We start from the raw sequence: 21,248 nt of genomic DNA, 5'->3' as shown, positions 1-21,248 counted from the left end.
GTTTTTTTCTTGTTTTCATATGGTATTGGAAGAAATAGGTGCAGCTAGTGGTGAACCCTGGGCACCCGCAAAGTTGTATTGGAAGCAGACTACTTTTTGGTAATCTAACCATAAAGGGGGGGGGGGGGGTCAGCCCATCTTCTCGCCCCTAGTGTGGTGTACTGTGGAGCTTTGTCATCTTGTTTTATCTGGTATGCACATGTGTATTTTCAGATTTCATGATTGATTAGATTTTCCATGTTCAGTTACCCCTTCCGTTTACAGCAATACACATGTCTCTTTGAGGACTTTGCCTCCTCTATGATAGCCCGTAAAGTAAAGATATGGTCCAGTGTGGAGAAGTTTCTTCTAAAGCCTGCGTGGCCTGATGCTGTGTTTCCCATTCTCTGTGCCATAGAGCTCCTCATGTCCTCTAGTACTGCCCCATAGATTTTGGCCATTGTGTGACCAATCATGATAGTCATGTAGTTACGTGGGTCCGTGGGATCTCCTGCTTTGTGGATGGGGACAATGGTGTTGGTAGTCTGGAAGCCTTCATAGAGTGCTCTGTTAAAAAGACTGGCAAGAATGGGAGCCAATACGTGGTGCCCGTGGGCAAAATGTTCCTCGCGTAGATCCTCATGATCTTTTGCTCTCCCATTATGCAGCTTTTTAAGAGCCCTAGTGACATTGGGGGAATCAAAGAGATAAGATGATGTAGGCCTAGGGATGTGTGACATTTGTGGTATAGCTGGTTCGGCACATCATACAGCTGTCGTGCATAGGCCTCCCAAAGGCTAGGATCTGTGATAGGTGTAGGTGCTCTTTTTCTTCCAGAATGCGCCAAGCTTCTGAGTTGTCCTCGCTCAAAAAGAGCTGGTATAACTCTTGTTCTCGTCTGGCGAGAAATGCCCGTTTCTTTTGGCGAGTGAATGTATGGAAGATGCGTTGCATCTTATGTGCTTAAATCAGCTCCTGGGAGAACTCTGCAATGTATGCAAATAATGGCGCATAGGGAGTCTCCCCTTTCTCTATCAACCTGCATGCATATTGTGATTTCTGTGGTGGGAAGTAGCATACTGCAATATGCATCACCAAGCCAGGCCTGGCTAATCGCATCCATATAAAACGAGCCTCCTCATCGTGTCTTACCATTGTCAGCATGCCTCTCAAATGAGGGTGAAACAAGCATGCCACTCCTCTTGAGCCATGCACCCCCCTAGTGGTGCGTGTTTGTCCTCTGAAAGCTGATTCCCATGTATAACCCTTCACTCTGGGTAGCCCTCTCTCAAGACATTGATGTGTTTGTGTGTAGAAGATAATATCCCTATCTGTGTAAGTCTCTGTGAAGCCTCCTCTGTGTGACCATAGAGTATTCCATAATCCCATCCTCAATGCATCTATGGTCTCATAGGCCCCGCACCGTCATGTGGGGCGTTTATCCGTGATGATGACTCGGTCATCATGATAAACGACCCATTTTCTTGCCTTGCGAGCTTCTATAACTTGAACCATCCCGGCTTTCCTGTGTTCCACTTGTAGGGGGGTGAGGTTATCTCCAAGGTATATTTTGGTGGTTCGGAGGGTGGCCCTCTTCTTCAAGAAAACCAAACAGGACTCCGTATCTTTGAACTTGAGGAGGAGAGGCCTCTCCCTCGTCAAGTCCTTCCCGGCTCGCCAAGCATCTACAAAAGGTGCGTCAGTGAAGCCCATCTGTCTACATAAAGTCTCACCATCCTGCATGCAGTCAGGAATGCATCCTTCCAGGCTTCCATCTCTTGTTGCATCTCAGCTTGCAGCTGTTTGTACATATCCTCTTTGCCCTGAATCTCAGTCCTGACAGCATGAATCTCCTTTTGATGCTGGTTCAATGTCCTATCTATCAGTTTCTTTTGGTTTGAAAGGGCCTTTTGAGCCTATTCTTTGATCTTGTTCACTCTGTCTTCAAGAGGGATCACCATTGTCACAGTCACCCAACCCAAGATGTGGTCAAGGACACGGGAGACGACGGGAGCTGGCCCGATGCGCGATGGGGTAAGGGCGGGGGTGGCTTCTGGTTGAGGGTTCAACCATTCGTCCGGGGTAGAGAGAGAGAGAGAGAGAGAGAGAGAGAGAGAGAGAGAGAGAGCTTATACAAGAGAGCCTAAGGCCCAGCTGCCCATGCCCCAAACGGCTACAAAAAACGGGTGGAAAAACAATAAAAAAAGTGGGTGGAAAAAAACGGTTGGAAACGGGTATTTTTTTTCCCAGGCCCGTTTCGCGAACATACCGTACCACGGCTGCAGCGAAACGCGAATTAAGAAAGCCTTGGTGCGGTATGCGTCCCGCAGACAACTATGACTAGAGTTACATTCACACCCATTACAAGTGTCCACCCTCTTAACAAAAGGTGTTCACACGCACCTACACAAACACACTTTCCCTTTGCTATTTCTCTTACAAGGGTAGGGTGATTGGAAAACCGAGTTAATCTTCCGTAGTGGGTTTGTGGGCATGATGGTATGCATGATTCCTAAGCTGACGAGGGTCTTGAATAACACAGTCCACTTTCTAAGCCTTCCCAGGTAATATTTTCCTGCTCTTTTCACTTTCGAGGAGCCCACGGAGTGGTGAGACCCCACATGTTCAGATGCTCTTTGGTCAGCTGTTAAGAGGTAGAGTTGGGCTGAGTGTGACAGGGGAAAACCGAGTTTACCTTTTGTGGTGGGGTTGAGGTCATGCAGGTATGGAAAAAAGGAAGCTATCTTCATTCCCACAGGCAAAGGTCTGCCTGTGTGGTAAATTCTGGAGAATCAGAATCAATCTGGAAGAAACCTCCCCAAAAACATGATTGCGTTTGCCTATAATCATCGTAAACAACTGAAAACCCATGAGGTGGAGTAAGGGGACGTGATAGGTGAAGAAATTCTAGTTGTACCATAATAAATGCCAGTCTTTTAATGAGTTAGTGGAAAGTGCTAAAACAATGGAAAGCATAGCCCCACTTGAAAGAAGAAAAAAGAAAGAAAAGTAGCAGCATGGAGGACTTATTGAGAAGAAAAAAGAAAGAAAAGCAGCAGCATGGAGGACTTATTGAGAAGAAAAAAGAAAGAAAAGCAGCAGCATGGAGGACTTATTGAGAAGAAAAAAGAAAGAAAAGCAGCAGCATGGAGGACTTATTGATGTTTTATTGAATAGGATTCAGGTTTTTAAATTTCATTGTGTTGACAAGTTTGTGTTTTTTTAATTACTTCATAAAACTAAAGTTGTTTAGGGCTCACAAGGTTATTAATGGTGGCTTTCTCTATCACTTGCCTAATGTTGGATTGTTATGATGCTTAGAGTTATAAAGGTGGTAAAATTTCTGGGAAAGAATTTCAACATAGGATGTGGAAAGACATCTTTCAAGAACGCTTGACTGTCTTTAGAACAGTGAAAGGCGAAGAGATGGAGCCAACTTTTGCTGCCCAAGGCGAGACCTTGCTTATTCGCAAGCTACCTTCTCCTTGTTCTAGGTATGCGATTATTAGTGGTACTTTCTTTACTGCCTTGCTTAATTACAAGTTGATTTTGTTTTTCCAAAAAAATTGAGGTAATCTCTTGTGCTGCACCCTTTGGTGTCCTGCATATACACACCATTGAGCCCCCAACAGCCATAGCCCAAGACCCACTATCCTTCAGCTTCTTGCCTCAAGCGACCAATAACACCTGACATCTCATGATTGGCAGGTTGTAACCTTAGGCAGTAAAAAATGCTCTCCTTTTTACAACTCATCCTCAAGCGTATTGCTTTCTTTTGACTTTGCATAAATCTTCCACCTAGATCTCAGATCTTTACCAAACCTGTAGGCGCATGTAAAAAAAAAACGAAAGCAAAGGTGATGGTTTTTTTTAATTAAAAAAAAACAAAAGCAAAAAAAACACCCGACTTGACTTTCGCTATTTTTTGCGCCGTCTTCATGCCACGAGGTCGCCTGCTTACGTACGCTTGCATAAGCTGCTGCCTGCGCACGAAACTGGGCTGCCTGCACAATCAGCTGTGGCCTGCGCATGTGAACCTGTCCGTAACCGCCTGCGCACCTGCGCCTGCGCACGTGCCTACATATAGTCTGCGCACCTGCGCCTGCCTACGCATACTCGTGATGCATGCGCCTGGCTGCGTGTACCACCTGCCTGCGAGATTGGTGCAAGAGCTCTTTTGGCTGCCTTCTTTGCGCAGCCACACATGCGCCACACAGCCTCATAAATGCTACTGCCGCACAAGCGCCGACCAGCCCTCCAAGACTAACAGCTGTCGATACTTCTCTCTCTCTCGATTACATATATACAACCGACTGGCTTTTCTACTTCTCTCTCTTTCTCAAACTGTTCGTACAGTTGAAAAAACACAGCCCTTCTTCTTGCTAAACAAAACAACCCTTAACAAGACCAAAATCCCCATCACAGGTTTCTACGATGCAAAAGCAACATGCTGAATTTGGAAAAAACAGCAGTATGAACAGAAAAACAGCAAGCTTCTCGAACTCATACCTTTTCTTTGACCTCTTCATCTCTACCTACCAACTTGCTCGTTCTCGAAGCTTGCTCTGATACCATTGTCAAATCCCCATAGGATCACCTCGTAGAACGCTCCTGGTACAAGACTTGAAACCTGCAAACAAACCAAACAAATGTGAAGGGGGGTGCAAGCCTGACTCACCTCCCAAACCTTGAAGCTAGTCTTGTGTGCGTGTAGCACACGGTAGATACACACTGTGCACATGACATCTTCTCATACTAAGCTCTGGGAGCTTGTTTGAGGCCACAAAGAGCCTTCCGGAGCTTGCAAAGTACCGGAGCTTACATACTTTGCCTTCTTGGTCAGGCACCACAAAGCCAATTGGTTGACTCGCATGAACTTCGTCCTGCAAGTCACCATTGAGAAAGGTTGTCTTAATGTTCAACTGATGCATCTTCCATCCATGATGGGCAGCCAAAGCAACAACATATCTGATAGTGGACAGCCGCGAAGTAGATGCAAAAGTCTCATCATAATCCATGCCTTTTTGCTGGGCATAACATTTGGCAACAAGTTTGGCCTTTTACATGTCAATGTATCATCAGAGTTTCTCTTGACTTTATATAAACTCGCTTTGTACCAGTTGGCTTCTTGCCATGAGGCAAGTCCACTAGATCCCATGATGTGCTATTTGTGTGGATAGCATTAATTTCATGTTGCATTGCTTCTTGCCAGTGCTCATCTGCATGAGACTCCTCATAAGAGTATGGCTCATCTGTGTCATAAAGACTAGCATTTCTGGAACCAGCTCGTGGTGTCGTGCTATGAAGAGGAGCTGAGTGTTTACTCTCCTCCAAAGTATGGACCAGCCAATGTAGCACTGTATCTAGTCTCTTCCAAAGCTGTCTGCTCTTCTTGAATTGCTTCCTCTATGTCATGATTTGCAATGGGCTGATTTTCAGCACCTACATGCTGTCCATTATGCATTTCTAGTGGCTGGTTTGCTCTGACACCTATGCCCAATGGGAGTAGTCCCTCAAAACATATCTTCTGAGCCATTTTTGAAATGTCTACTGAATTCAGCTAGTGGTTGTGCTGAATTTTCAGCAAATACATCATCTCCACTCTCAAAGATTCTTCGAATGCATGGATTGTAGAGATGGTATCCCTTGCTATCAGTGTTGTAGCCCACAAATATGCATTTAATTGCCTTGTCATCCAACTTGCCTCTTAGCTGTGGAGGCACATGAGGAGATGCAAGTCAACCAAAGGTCCTGAGGTAGTCAACCTTAGGCTCTGTGTCATACCAGGCATCAAATGGGTAATGGTCTTTAAAGCTTTGGTAGGGCACCAAACATGTGCTGCACACATAAGGTTCACATGGGTGTTTTCCATGAAGGAAGTGCGTGAGGTATTCATGCATTTTCAGCGTTATGTAGCTTTGGTTGAGAATGAGACTGGGTGCAAAATTCACTCTCTTCGCATAGATAGAGGAGGTGAATACATGTCAAATTTGTTCAAGGATTTTTTGCATAAAAAAGGGGGATTAAGCATCAGTGTACGGTGCCATACACACGTGAACAAAATGGTGTGGCTGAATGCAAGAATATATCTTTGATGGAAACGGCTAGATGCATGGTCCAAGGTCAAGGTTTGCCACACAAATTTTGGCTTCAAGCAATCTTATGTGCAATGCATGTGCTTAACAGGTGTCCTACAAAGGCCTTGAACTCAATCACACTGTGTGAAGCTTGGTACAATAAGAAGCCAAGACAAAGTATGTGTTTTGAAGAAGGCACTTAAAGGACTTAAGCAGGCACCAAGAGCATGGTATGCAAAGATACATGCACATTTGACCAGCCATGGGTTTCATAATAGTCCAACTGAAGATACTCTATATGTGCACATTGATGGTGTAGACATAATGATCATCTTACTCTATGTAGATGACATAATCTTGACAGGGAGTAATCAGCAGAAAATTTCAAATTTCAGAGCTGAATTACATAGTGCTTTTGAAGTATCAGATCTTGGGCAGCTGCACTTTTACTTGGGTATTCAGTTTATATTGACTGATTGTGGCATTGTTATTTCTCAATCTAAGTATGTCAGAGGTCTTTTGAAGATTTGGCATGGAAGATTGCAAACCTATCTCTACTCCAATTGGGACAGGTATGAGGCTTAGTAGCTTTGATGCAGAATGAGCGTTTTGATGCTACTATTTAGAGCCAAGCTGTTGGATGTCTCATATACTTATGCGACACATGACCAAATATTTCTTATGGTGTATCCCCGTTAAGTAAGTTTATGCACAGCCTAGGGATAAAGCATTGGCAAGCTGTGAAGCGAGTGTTTAGATACCTCCAAGGCACTTAGTGTCTTATGGGATGTTCTATGCCAGAGGGGGCTGATATCCAGCTTTATGCCTACAATGATTCAGGCAGGCTAGAAACTTTCATACTCAACAGTACAGAGCAGTCTTCACAGCCACGGTTGAGGAGATTGTTTATCGACTTGTGTGCTAGCCAGCAGGGTGCTACTCCTATCTTGATAGAAAGTTAGAGTGCTATGGTTGTGGCAAGGAATGCAGTTTTCCATGCACGGACCAAGCACATAGAGGTTCATTATCATTATACAGGGGAGAGGCTTCATGTAGGGGATGACAACGTGGTAGATCTCTTCACCAAGGCGCTTCTTGGAGAGACATGTCGATCGGAAGTTTCTAAAATTTAAAAAGTACTTCTATTTCCAAGTATGAGTCAAGGGTTCTCTGCCCAGGATGTCTCCCAAAATCTGAATATTTCGTTGTCATGGGTTCTGTGCCCAAGCAGTCCCCCAAAATTTGAGTATTTTGGGTTTCTTTTCGTAATGCTCCATCTTTCCTTCTTTACCCTGCCTAGAGCAAGGGGGGTGGATGTAGGTTGTTTTTGTCTCCCTGGACAAGACTTGACCTTTGAAATCCCTCGCATTGAGCCATGCTACATGAGCCTCTGAGCCAGTTGCGGGGGAACGTGTCTTGTTTCTTTGCTAGAGTTGGAGTATTGTGACTATTGAAGGCGGCATCACCTCCATCTCTCTGAAAGGGGGTAGTGGGATTTTAGAGTTAGTTGGTGTGAAACATCCTCTAGAGGTGTGAATAGGCCTCATTAAGGTCTAAGTCAAAAGATGAGGCTTGATGCCTATAAAAGTAGGTACTTGGGAGGTTCTTATCACAAGTTGAATATCATTTGAGTTGTGCATTATCTCTCTTGTGGTCTATCACACCTCTCTTTGTCTCTCTCTTACTCTTTCTCTATCTCTCCATCTCCATCTTCATCATCATCATGGATCGAGCCTTCATCTCTCGTTGCACAACTCCACGGAGGTTCTTATCACAAGATGAATATCATTTGAGTTGTGCAACATCTCTCTTGTGGTCTATCACATCTCTCTCTGTCTCTCTCTTACTCTTTCTCTCTCTCTCCATCTCCATCTTCATCATCATCATGGATTGAGCCTTCATCTCGCCTTGCACAACTCCACTCTACATCTTCACGCATCATGGATATCTTCAAACCACCTTAGCTCTTCCATGGTGTTTCTTGGGATGCCTTGTTTTCGACATGGTATGGGAGCATGTTCATATGCTTCATGCTATTTTTTAGATTTCTACGTTTGAGTTTTGTTACTGATCAACCATCTTCTACCCATTTATGCGCCCATTTGTGTGCTGGTTGACCACCTTCTACATGCGTTTTCCGAAGTGAACCATCATTAAGGCTGCGTTTTTGATGTTGTTGCCGCCATCATCATATCTATGTTTTCAGTCGTGTGCCGGTTGCTCGCCACAACTTCTCCGTCTGTCTACTTCTTAGCATGTAGCCACTCTCTACAGTTGTTTCTGCCAACTGTTCACATCAGTGTAAAGTCCTTCCTTGAATCTCTCTAAACACAGTTGAAAACCAAGGTTAGTTGTAAGCCAAATCATGAGGTAACATGCTAGGTCACCTCCCAACCACGACATGCATCCACTGATCTCCCCTGAGCCAAGGCTAGGGCTCCTTGCACGATCTCATAGGCCCGTGTCCAACTATGGCATCCCATACCACCGAAGCCTTCCCGTAGGCCATCGACACGCCAACCTGCGTACTCACCATGTGCGTGGCATGAGCATGTCTACTCTCATGGTCCAAGCCAGACCGTTAGTGGTGCATCCGCACAACTATGTCTCATAGTAACCTAAGCTCTCACTTATATATATAATGATAACAATGCCATAAATAGCTAACTTGCTATAAAAGGCTATTAAGCTTGTTTTATCAATCTAGGAACCCTAGCCAAGTATTAGCCATGTATGCTCACAGGACATGTTTGATTCGCTCCTACCTTTGTTTAATGGAGGGCAGCCATATGTAGAGCAATTGAATGCTCAACCAAGTGCTGAAATTCAGCCTATAAATCAGTCTTTTGATGAGGCAATTATTGAGGATGTAGTGGATGAGGAGAGAGTGGCCATAGAAGAATCTAGGCGTATGCCAAAATGGCTTGTGCAGACATTGAGAGATAGCAAGTTGGCAGCTCCTTTACCTAGCAGAACTCGTGCACGTTCTCATCATGCATATTATTGTCATGTGGATCATGTTCTCATTTCTACTTTATGTAATGAGGAGGAACCTGTTTCCTTTGAGGAAGCACAAGATGATCATCATTGGATGCATGCTATGCAGGATGAGTATAACTCTATACTCAAGAATGACACCCGGTATTTGACATATCTACCTCATGGCAAGAAGGCCATTGGTACGAAGTGAGTTTACAAGCTAAAACGCAAAGCAGATGGTAGCATTGATCGTTACAAGGCCAGACTTGTTGCAAAGGGGTATGCCCAGCAAAAGGGCATTGATTATGATGAGACCTTTGCATCCACATCTCGTATGACTATCATGAGGTGTCTCATTGCTTTAGTAGCACATCATGGGTGGAATGTACATCAGTTGGACATTAAGACTGCATTCTTGAATGGTGATTTACATGAGGAGGTGTATGTATCGCGGCTTCCTGGTTTTGATGTGAAAGAAGAAGAGTCTAAAGTATGCAGGTTGAAAAAGGCTCTTTATGGCCTTAAGCAGGCTCCTAGAGCATGGTATGAGAAGATTCATGCATACTTGGTTGCAAATGATTTTTGCAACAGTCTTTAAGATTGATTTGCAGTCATCGTTTCAGATGTTAGATTTGGGACCCTTACATTATTATTTGGGGATTCAGTTTATGCAGCGCAATGATGGCATTGTTATGCATCAGTCTAAATATATACAGAAGCTATTGAAGAGGTTTAATCTTGAAGATTGTAAACCTGTGGCTATACCTATGGAGACAGGTACTTGACTTAGTCTTCAAGATGCAGGAGACTCTTTTGATGTTAGTTTGTATCAGCAGGCTGTTAGATCCCTTCTTTATGTATGCAACACGAGGCCAGATATACAGTATGCGGTCTCAAAGTTGAGCAGATTTATGCATAGCCTAGGTACGAAGCATTGGCAGGTTGTCAAGCGGGTTTTCTGCTATTTGTAGGGCACTCAGTATTTTGGATTGTTTTATCCAAAGGGGGGTGAGTCACAGCTGCATGCTTTTAGTGATTCAGATTAGGTTGGATGTTATGACACACGAGTGTCCACTAGTGGGTTTTGCTTTCACCTTGGTGATTCATGTATATCATGGCTCAGTAAGAAGCAGCCTACAGCGGCCACTTCTCGCCCTGAAGCTGAGTACAGGGCAACTTTTACAGCTACAGTTGAGTGTGTGTGGCTTAGACGTCTTATGGTTGATTTGGGTGTTGGACAGTCGTCCAGCACTACGATTTTTACTGACAGCCATAGCGCATTAGCAGTTGCGCGAGGAACCCAGTGTTTCATGCTCGCACTAAGCACATTGAGGTGCATTACCACTTTGTCAGGGAAAGACTCTTTGTAGCAGAGATCAACTTGGTTTATGTGCCTACACATGACAACATGGCAGATTCTCTTCCTTGTGAAAAGTTCGAAGCTTTTCGTAAAGCTTTGGGCTTATTGCCTTTTCAGGATTGATCGACCATACCCTGTACATGTTCACATTATTACTCTAGGGGGGATTTGTAGCATATGGTAGTGATATGTGTGAAAACACTTAGGACCGCCGGGGTACTTTTTTTCTCACTAGGAGGTTTTTTTCCCTGTGCGTATGTACACCCTCTTATCTACTCATTTTGGGGTGTGTACTTATCTTTTGTATGTGGCACACATTTGTTCATTCTAATCTAGTGAGTTTGTGTGCTCTCAAGCTTCTCTATCGTGTGTGTGTGCATTGTTGCAACCGTAATCCTAATTCCAACAATTACAAGAGCCATTTTCTACACACCTCACTAGATGATTTTATCACCCGCCCGACGTACATGGATGTACACCTATCACATGGGATACGTTGTGCCATTGGACAGGTCCGGACCTCATCACACCAGCTGCAGATTGAGACAGGGCGATATGTGCATCAGATCTCGGATGACCGCATTTGTCAGCTGTGCTACCAGGAGGCAGAGACACAGGAGCACTACATTTGCCGATGTACAGTATGTTATGAGATCGGAGGGAGATATCATTGCCTCTTCTGAGGGGGTTTTGGGCCGTTACGCACGGTCATGGAGTTTGAGGATCAGAGATGCCTAGGATGGATCCTGACAGAATTCTTCGGCACTAGCACCAGTAGCTGCACCAGCAGCACCTCATGATACCTCCTCCATCGGGCCATCAGGGCACGAGCCACGCTCCCAGGGAGTCACCACTGATAGAGCAGTCGTCTTATGTCGTGCTCGTTGGCCACGCCCACCAAGATCCCGACCACAACATCCTCACCATTGCCAGATCAGAGCCATTATTGCTCGGCATCGGAGGCGCCTACCTCGCTTCTACGACCTCTCCATTCTAGACAGTCCCATGGCGGAGATATTTGATCTGAGGAGAGGGCATCACTTCAACTGATCAGCATACATGGATCTACTTGATATACATTTTTCAGTATTTTCTACTCAGTATCATCTAGGAGTCTTACTTACAGTTCTTATAACTGCAAGACAGTCAGTTTATTGTACTTTTGAGTTTCATTTGGTTGTTCTCTTTGATGAGACACCAACTTCAGGTGTACTATCAGTTTTGGTCTCATAGGCCATTATGGCCTCTTAGAGACGTTAATATATCATTTCATTTCGCCATCTTCATCATCATAGATTGAGCCATAGTTGTCAGGTACGATACCGTACAATACAATACCGTATGGGAAAATATGGTATGATACAATTTTTTTTTCTTATCGTACGATAAAATACGGTGTTTTAAAAAATTACCTATAAACTTAGGTATTTTCAATTTCAAGATATGGAGTATTTTAAAAAGAAGGGAAGCATCATAGTACAGAGGAAGCTCAAACAGCCATATAGCCATAGACAAGCAAAAACAAGACCATTACTCCCAAGACCCCCCCCCCCCCCCTCCCAAAAAAAAAAAAAATCCATACGGTATCGTGCCATATGGTATTCCACACGATATGCCGTCGTACGTCGTATACGGAGACAACTATGGATTGAGCCTTCATCTCTCTCCTTGCAGAGCTCCACTCTACATCTTGATTTTGAGCCTTCATCTCTCTCCTTGCACAACTCCACTCTACATCTTGATTCTTCATGCATCATGGATATCTTCAAACCACCATAGCCCTTCCATAGTGTTTCTTGGGATTCCTTGTTTGCAACCTGGTTCCAATGCCCATAGCTCGTGAGGAGGCAATTGCGGAGACATCATTTGAGACAGTAGGTCCAGTAGCCATGCTATTGGAGATCGGAAGAGAGTGAGTTCGCATAAGTTCCGTATAGGGTTGGAGGAGCAGTGGAGCATTATTTGCACATATGTTCCAAGTTAAGCAGGAGGGGGTGTCACGTGCATTCTCTCCCGAGTTGTACGTGGACATGCATCTATCCATTAGTGAGCTCAGACATTGAGTACGTGGCTAGATTCATGTGTTTGGAAGGGCTATTGTACCTGATCTTTGTACTATTTTCAGGCTTTCAATGAGTAGCCAAGTGTGGACACAGTTATTTGGTTAATATGTGAACACACTTAGACATTATTATTAGGGTTGGTAGAGTTGAAAGCCAACTCACCATTATTAAACACTATAAATAGGAGTCTAGTCCTTAGCCATATGAGTTAGTCATCATTGAGTCATTGAGAGCTCAAGAGCGGTGCTACCATTAAGTATCTCTATTCAGCATTGTATATACCTCATGTTAGTAATGCATGTTTGATTAGGTCACCTCTCTCGACTGTGTATTGAGCATGAAGAAGAAGTAGTTTGTGTGCATGGGCTTGAGTCTCTGATTAGGTGCTAATCACAATCATTCAATTCATAATCACGCTTTAGCAAGCACCCATGTTACATGCCCAATGCCCATATGGGCCTTGAGATCTTGAGTTCTGGCAGGCGTGCAAGCTGGTCCTTAGTGTGGGTGCATATATCCTTGAGACATTTCATTCTTGAGGATTCAAACTTCAAACGTGCAGATAGGCAGAAACGCCGCATGTACGCAGGGTGGCTACAGGGAAGCGTGTTTTCTCTTTCTCTGGTCTACGTCAATCACTTTCAAGATAAGAGGCGAAAAAAAACCGCTTTGCAAAACAACGTTTCAAATTATTAGTACTTTTATGAAACACCTTTCGTACCCTAGAAACACGTTCATAGCAACTATGAGTGTGACACACCTTCATGCCATCAGGGCATAGGAGAGAGGGCTTGGGCAGGCTAACCAGACCCGGGCAGCAGGGTTTGGAGGTTGGGCAGGCTGTCGTCGTAACTGGGGTTTGTTTGGTCAATGATTTTGACCTTAGACTATTTGTGGTTGGGATGCCAGTAAAGTTGTCATCAACGTCTCTGGTATCTAAGCAGCACCCACTAGCGTTTGATGCCTTTTGACATATAACACATCATGTAGTTACTTGGTCCTTAACCCTTCCAAGAAGAACAACGAAATCAGCCGGGGTTGGCTCAGTTTTTCCTCAGTACGGCACCTGGCTGTTCAAGTTATCGGGACAATTGATATAGTCTCTCCTTGTTTCATGTTCAAGCTGCTTGAATTGATAGAGTTGGGTTACTGGCTGTTTGTAGCTGGTCATAATATAAGTGAATTATGGGTTATTGTGATTCATTCAGTCATTGTGTTGGCTTTGGTCTGTGCTTGGACCAGACTCCTGCCATGGACATGGTGGTTCACAGGTGGTCTTGCTGAAGGTTCCTTAGGTAGAATTTAGGTCCACTTGTTTGTGTGCTTGCGTTGTATTTCAGCTGCTTTCTCTTCTTTCACATCTTAAACTGTCAAGAACATTCTCGCTTGGACAGCTCGTCCTCAAATGTATCGCTTTCCTTCAGTCTTCTCGTCTTCCAGCACTTTGCTTAAATCTTTGGCTTAGATTCTTGTATCCTTACCAACACATTAGGGTCGTAGCCTCTTCCCCCCTTTCCCTTGGATGGCTGCTCTTGTCTTATTTCCTCCTACTCCTGACTTCCTTCCCTTGTGCCTTCTCCTCCCTCCAGCTTCTGATGTTGAAACAATTTGGTAACTGGCCTCTTTTTGTTGGATTAAGTGGCATGTTTGTGAAGTCAGAGCGCTTTACATCAGCTCGTGGGAGTGAACGTGTCTTTTGCCTACTACTAACCCTAAGCTGTTTCGTGTAGGTCTGTTTTTGTAGGGGATGTAGTTTTGTTTAAAGACCCTTTGGATCCAGATCAGGAGCGAGTACGCAGGGTTGCTGCCATTGAAGGTGACCAGATGGTGTCAACAGACGTGGATGATTTACCCTTTGAATTAGAGGAAGGGTCTTGCTGGGTTGTGTGTGACAATGGGTCCATAAAGCCAACGGTAAGTTGACTTTGTTGCTTTCTGTTTTTGTATAAATGGTCTTTCTGGGCTGTTTGTGAATTTTAACGGGTTCTAATTATGAGTGAGCAAATACATTGAAGTTTCTGGCCTTGTTTCAGGTTGTTTGAGCATGTACATTGATGTTTTTGGGGCTTTTATTTCTTTGCGACTTTTTCCCCCTTGGAATTTCAAGCCAATGTACATTGTCGGGTTGTCAGGATTCAAATTAGGATGAACATGGAGTTTTCTGTAGCATAGTGAGAACAGAGGTGCGATCTATGCTACCCGACAATGCAAAAAGGGAGATTTCTGGTGGGGGCTTTTGCAGCCTTGCTGCCTTGAAATGCAGCTTTCAATCCTAGAAACTAAGGTGGAGATCGTCATCTGATATTTCTATCCAAGCAGTGGTATGCAGATCTGGGTCTCATATTTGAGTAAAACATTTGTGAACGATTTAAACCAGCCTCCTTGTTAGATAATTTACATTGGCAAGTGCAAGCTCTGCTACACAAACCACTTCCACAAGGAGGCAGCATGAGAGAGTTGACATGAGTCCGGGCCTGTTGTGCCCAGGCCCTGAGCAGAGCATTTGCCAACGGTCGGAAAAGATAACTAATACCTGTGCCCATGTGTTGCTAAAACTAGTTGACCAGCCCGTTTCTGCTCATGGTAGTTATGGGTTGCCTAAATGAAGTTGCAGCCCCAGTCCAGCATCTTTCCATTGTGCAAGTCTCACAGCAGCACAAAAGCAGCTTGATTGGCACCATCAGTTCACACGCTTGCTTGCATGCACTTGGCAGCAACATTTCAGCAAGATATTTCCCTTGTCTTTGCAGTCCGAGCAGATATGGATTGCCCTTTGGCTGCTAAGCCTTCCCCTTTTTGCTACTTACCCAACTTTCTTCTTTACTCATAGCAAGAAGCTCTCATATTATGATAATCATTCATTCATTGTGATGATTAGGGGTTTGGCCCATTGTCCTTCATACCTAGCCCCCATTTCACACTACATTACTGCTTGGCCTTCACACATGACCATGCCCATTTAACATCAATTCATATGTACAAGTGCCATGTCACTCTCTTTTTTTTTGTGTGTTGTGTTTTTGCATATTACAACCTGAATTTTGGTGCTTCGGTGACATCCCCCCGACTTATTAAATAGTTGTCCTCAATTGATAGGTCTAGCTTTGTCTTACCTTTTCCTTGCTTTCTCTACTTTTTCTTGTTGTGGACCTAGCTCTCTTCTTTCTCTGGCTCTTGAGACATGATTCTTCGTGCGGAATGCCCTCCTCTTCTCTTGTGCTTGGCTTCAGAGAGCATTGCCCTCACGTTTTTCACCCTTAACATAAAGTGACCTTGCGTTTGACCTCTGTGGCAGATACCCCCACCCCTTGCACCTCTAGAGTCTCCCTCACCCAGGAGCTTCCCAGCATGATTCTCTTCCTATTAACATGCACTCGTTATATGTCAGACAACACAAACATGGGCACACATGCTCGTGCATGGGTTTAACTGGGCATCCCTGACCCTTGGCACACATACGCAAATATGCTCACAGGCATAAATCAAATGAACAAATGAATGCACAAATAGTTCCTTGGTTTTGACACCAATTTTTTGGTTTTTATACAAGTTTCACTGGAGTCAAACTGAACTGGAGTCAAACTATCCTAACAATATTTATATCCATGTACTTAGTTCCGATTTCCTTCATTGATAAACAGTGCCTCCATGAGATGTCTAGTCCCATGACTCTTGTACAAAAGATTTAGCGTTGGTCAATCTTAGAATTGCTCCTTTTGGATACAACTTGGACAGCAACCCTCGAGTTCTAGAATACTCAATTCCATGCAGTGGAATATAAACCTTGAGCATTCTCCTTTGTTCCTGGTTCCTTGGATGTCAAAATACAAAGGCCGATGGCATCCCCTCGGCTTCTAATCAATTGTCCTCGATTGAAAAGTTTCTTGATATGCCTGTAAAACCTGTGGATGCTCCACAAAGAAGTTCCCATCCACCCACATGGCATCCATAGCTGAATAATTATTGAACTTGGCATGGTACTTTCAATTAAGTTTGCCATGTGATCCCCTTCTTTCTTGAACTTGACAAGGTACTTTCTAGTAATGTGGCCATGCGATCCCCTTTTTTCCTTATTAAAGACAATTTGGTTGAAGAACTTCTTCTAGCTCAACTTTCGGTGGATGCTGGTTCATTGGTTCCAAAGGTTCGGGACCCTTAAAAGCTCTTAGGAGACTCACATGAAAAGCATTGTGAATCCTCCAATGATTGGGTAATGCTAGTCTGAAAGCCACATCATTGATTTTTCCCAATATTTGGAAAGGTACATAGTACTTGTTTGACAACTTTAGGATAAACCTCTCTTTGCCCTTCTGCTTTCAAAGCCTTGCTTTCTCAAACTTCAACAATACCTAATCACCTTCCTTGTACTCCACCGCCCTTCTATGCTTATCCGTTGCCTTTTTTTTTTTGCTTAGTCCTTGACCTCTCTATGGTTGTCCGCACTTGTGCAAAAGCCATATCTAGATCTTTGACATACTTATCATTTGATCCTTAGTCCTTAGAATTGGTGGCAGTACAAAATTTATAGTTTACTTATAAAATTTTGAAATATGAAGTTTGAAGATTCATCAATGAATATTAAAGCACTTCATGAGACTTTGGAGACCTGGCCATGGATAGAGGGCGGTGATCTCATTTTGCATTACAGACCACCTGTGTGGTCCCCCCCCCCGGCGCCCCGTGGCCCCTGTATGAGATAGCCTTCTCCTCACAGGTTTCCTGCCCTTGTATGAGGCGAGTTTGTATCTAGCCCATCGTGGTTGTACTTAGCTCTTTGTGGCTGTTTTTTTCTTTAACTAATTGAAGGATCTTTTTCCCGGTTTAAAAAAAAGAGAGACTTGGTGTCACGGTTTGCGATCAAATCCAGCTCCATTGTAGTATCACCATTTGTGACTAGGTTAGTTTTAGTTCTAAAATCAATTGATGATTAATTAGGTGAATTAGCACATGGTTTATTTGTACATGATGCAACCATACCACACATGGTTCTAACCAGTATGATAGCATGCAAAGGGTGTTTGGGAGGGGGTAAGGCACATGAGAGGGAGCTGAAACAAACTAAGGGAATGTGGTGAGGAAGAAACGAAGAAGAGATTACATCGAGTGGGACATCTCTAGAGAAGAGGTGTCTCCATGCTCTTAGTAGTGATTAAAATATAGAGACTTAAGGATTTGTGGAGACACCTCCAGGGAAGAGGTCCATGCTCTTTGTAGAGATTTGAAGAGACTTTAGGATTTGATATAGTTGTGACTCACCTCAGATCTGGCTTGGTTGTGGTTCTGCGATGCGCAACACAATCAACAGTGGTTTGTATTTTTTCAAATATTTGGACGCTTCTTAGTTGAGGCCAACTTAATAGGGGGAATGTTAGCAGTCAATTTTCTCCCATGTATGTGAAAATTTTGGTGCCAGGCCTCCATGAAATGGGAGAAATGTTTGGTAAATATCTATACGTCATTATTTCGAAACTTCATTCCGCTCCTCTGGCCGCCTCACCCTGTTCTCTGCTCCCCAAGGATACGGGTTGTTGATTGCGCTTGACCGGCACCTCTAGTACGACACATCTTTCAGAATATGAGCAAATGCTCGGATCAGTATTTCTTAATGATTTGAGCTCCTTATTCGATTGAGAAGTACTTTTTTATTTTCTTCTTATTCTGCGATCTATGTAATGTTTGCATGATTGTGCAGGTTTTTGGTCTCTCTTGTGTCTCTTTTTCAATGTAGACACATCACAGTAATTGCACAACCAACTCAATATTCTAGGTAAAAGTTGATTGTGTGCACTCTGGTGCATGGTTATGGGTTATGGAAATAAAAATGAAATTGGAAATCAATTTTGAGAAGGCTGAAATGAGAAAAACTCCACGTCAGCAAAATAAAGGGGAGGGGAGAGAAGAAGAGGGAGAGGAGAAACACATGGAGATGTAAGAAAATAGGAGAGTTTATGACGGGAGACTAGGAAAAAAGATACTGGCTGAGGAGAAGAACAAGAGAGGCATTGGCTGGAAACGGCAGGTGTTTTGTCAGGGAACAGAAGTGTGTTGTTTTGGAAATGGAAATGGGCAAAACGGCTCAAACAGTGTCAGGACTTTGGACCTCCGGAAATGGATAAAAAATGTAGCATTTTGCTTGTTTTCCATAACCGTGTGCGTGTGCGTGTGCGTGTGCGTGTGCGTGTGCGTGTGCGTGAGAGAGAGAGAGAGAGAGAGAGAGAGAGAGAGAGAGAGAGAGGGGTAATGGGAGTTGTTCTGAAATTTTGAGTCGAGCTGAACAGATGTGTGGAGACAGCAGGACATTTGGGCCATTGCCCATGGAAAACATCATAGGTAGAGCTATATATGCTAGTCGCTCACCAGTCGACCATGGAAATGTGACAAACAGGTTAAATTTGCACTCTTGGTATCAAGTTGTCTTGCAAGTAGATGTGATCAACATTTACTGTGTCTTTGGTCTAGTCATACCATGTGGATGGATGATTGCAGTGAAGAGGCTATGCGGCGAGATTCACCTGTTTTGGCAGTTGAGCTCGATGTTAATGAACTGTCTCAAAATGCCAAGACTTGAAGGATATTTAGTCATGGATGTTGTCAGCGTGGTTCTCATAACTGATTATTAGTCCAAAGGAGGCTTGCTGCACTTGGCAATATACAGGAGCGATTAGTTCACAAGTTTACTGCTGTTGGTGGAGTCAGAAAACTCTACATTCTTGCTACATTGGAGACACCTGCCTTGACTTTTTGTATGAACATAGTGGACCGTTAAATATTTGAAAGAAGTAGAGATTTCTGTTAGCTAGGATGGGATAGTAGATTTTTCGGGTGTTTAGACAGGTGACGAGTCCCTAATATTTTTGTAAAAAATGAAATCTAGGCTGAGGTATGTTGTTTAGAAATGGTAAAAGGTAGGGATTATGTGTATCATATATTATATGGTTGAAGAACGAATGCAGAAGTTTCTGACTGCGTAGTAGGAACATCATCAGAACCCTTATAAGGAATGAGATTACAGCTTTTGTTTATTTCATTTAACAACATTTCAAATGCAAAAGGTAAAATCAATTTTGGGGAGGGGGGCTGGAATTACTTGTAATCACACAAGGTAAGTAAGGTGATGATGTCACCTGTGAGCCACTCAACGTTTAAGCTTCCACGTCTCTTCATCCAACCCAGCGTAAAGTGGAGCAATCTACTCTTGTTTTATAATCAAAGCATTTTTTGCAAGAGATGTGCATGGTTTTTCTGTGAAAAGAAGAGAAATGTAAGCTCAGTATGTGGGGTTGCCAACCAAGACAGACCCATATGGTGTGGCATTTACACAAGCCAATCGAGATTCGAGTGGTATTATTTATCTGTGCCGGTTTTTCTTTTAATTTCAAAATCTTGTCGTTAATTCCGAGGCTAGCAAAATTGTCAACCGGTTTCTCCAAAATTGAGTCGTGAGAAATACGCTCAAAAACAGTTTTCTCTCTGGGATTACTTGGAGCTGTGCCTTTTTGTATAGACAGCCTTCCTGTTTAATTGATAAAATTAATAATAGCGAAGGCTCCTCCGCCGACCCCAAGACCATGCATTTCCTTGTTGTTGTTGTTGACACAATCCCAAGGTTATTAATAGTTTCCTCGTATCACACGATTGATCTGGTGTTAGCGGTCTTAGAGTTTTGAAGTTTTGTGTTGTGTGTGGCTTCCTCGCAAACCTTTTACTTTTGCGTCAGGTTGACGCTTGTGATTTTTTCTAACCCTTCAACTCTAAACCCTCGGCTATTTTCAAGCACTGCTTTCTTTTTAGAATTTGGATCCCTCTAGAAGAGAGAATGGGCCCCTCCGCTGGAAAGCGTATCGATGTACTGCCTAGATTTTACTTGGTAGATGAGGAATTTAATTTATTGCTAGGGGTGGTTACATCCGAACTCGACTCTCACAGTGGAGATGATGAAGCTAATGACAAAAGCGTTGAGACTAGAGACCATGAAGCTAATGACAAAAGCATTTCTGAGACCGGAGACGATGAAGCTAATGACAAAAGCGTTTCTATGTTCGAGTCTCAGAACGAGCTTGCTCACTTCTGACTCCGGCTCAAAAAACAAAAAACAAAAAATCTCTCTCTCTCTCTCTCTCTCTCTCTCTCTCTCTCACACACACACACACACACACACACACACCCACACCCACCAGGGTGATCTTGTGTTCGTTGTTGACTTGTATGGAGGTGAGCTCGGTAGTGGCAATGGCTCATTAAGGAAAAGAAGCAAAGCCCTTTCCAATTATCAAAAACAATATTGTCACCAAATTTGTACTTTACTTGAATGTTGTGATTTTAGGGTGGGTTTATAGTGACTTCATTCTTGACCTTCTTGGCGGCCTTAACTCTTGAAAAGTTAACTTTAGCAATTTGTTCAAAATAAGAGTAGAGAGCCGATTGTAGACCTCAAAATTGGAGGCAAGTTTTTGTGTGTGTGTGTTTTGGGGTTGGGGGGGGGGGGGTTATAATAATACAATAAGCTATAGGCATCCACGAGTGTAGGCTGTAAAAACGTAAACCTAGGCTCCTACTTGATAAGTCCAATTCCTCCTCCCTCTCAGTGCGCTATAGTGCAGGTTGAGCACACATCAAACTACGATAGGAGTAATAGTAAGTTACATCATGGTGTTGCCACAAGTATGGGTGATAGAACGAAAAGGAATGGTACAATAGGAATAATTTGAAGTTTGTGCTCTCCTAAGTGATGGAAAGAAAAGTGAGGAATGGTTACACCCAATGGACAATCCTCACTACAGTATTGTAGTG

At 43.5% G+C, this 21,248-nt stretch overlaps 1 protein-coding gene across 1 annotated transcript in view; it reads left to right on the top strand.

Moving 5' to 3' along the window:
- The window catches only part of LOC147628092 (mitochondrial ATP-independent inner membrane protease subunit 2-like), a 58,715-nt gene extending 39,237 nt beyond the window's left edge, over window positions 1-19,478 (top strand). Inside the window, exons 2-5 of the mRNA XM_086813102.1 lie at window positions 3,301-3,473; window positions 14,189-14,372; window positions 18,737-18,843; window positions 18,945-19,478. Of these exons, the coding sequence (XP_086669228.1) occupies window positions 3,301-3,473; window positions 14,189-14,372; window positions 18,737-18,843; window positions 18,945-19,026 (546 nt within the window). The 3' untranslated portion in view covers window positions 19,027-19,478. The remainder of the gene's footprint in view (window positions 1-3,300; window positions 3,474-14,188; window positions 14,373-18,736; window positions 18,844-18,944) is intronic.
- The last annotated feature ends 1,770 nt before the right edge of the window (window positions 19,479-21,248 follow it).

Source organism: Cibotium barometz, chromosome 19, assembly GCF_041138505.1.
Source record: "Cibotium barometz isolate CiBa-2024 chromosome 19, ASM4113850v1, whole genome shotgun sequence".
Lineage (NCBI taxonomy): Eukaryota > Viridiplantae > Streptophyta > Polypodiopsida > Cyatheales > Cibotiaceae > Cibotium > Cibotium barometz.
The sequence above is the reverse complement of the archived record's forward strand: the minus strand, read 5'-3'. Positions and strand labels throughout refer to the sequence as shown.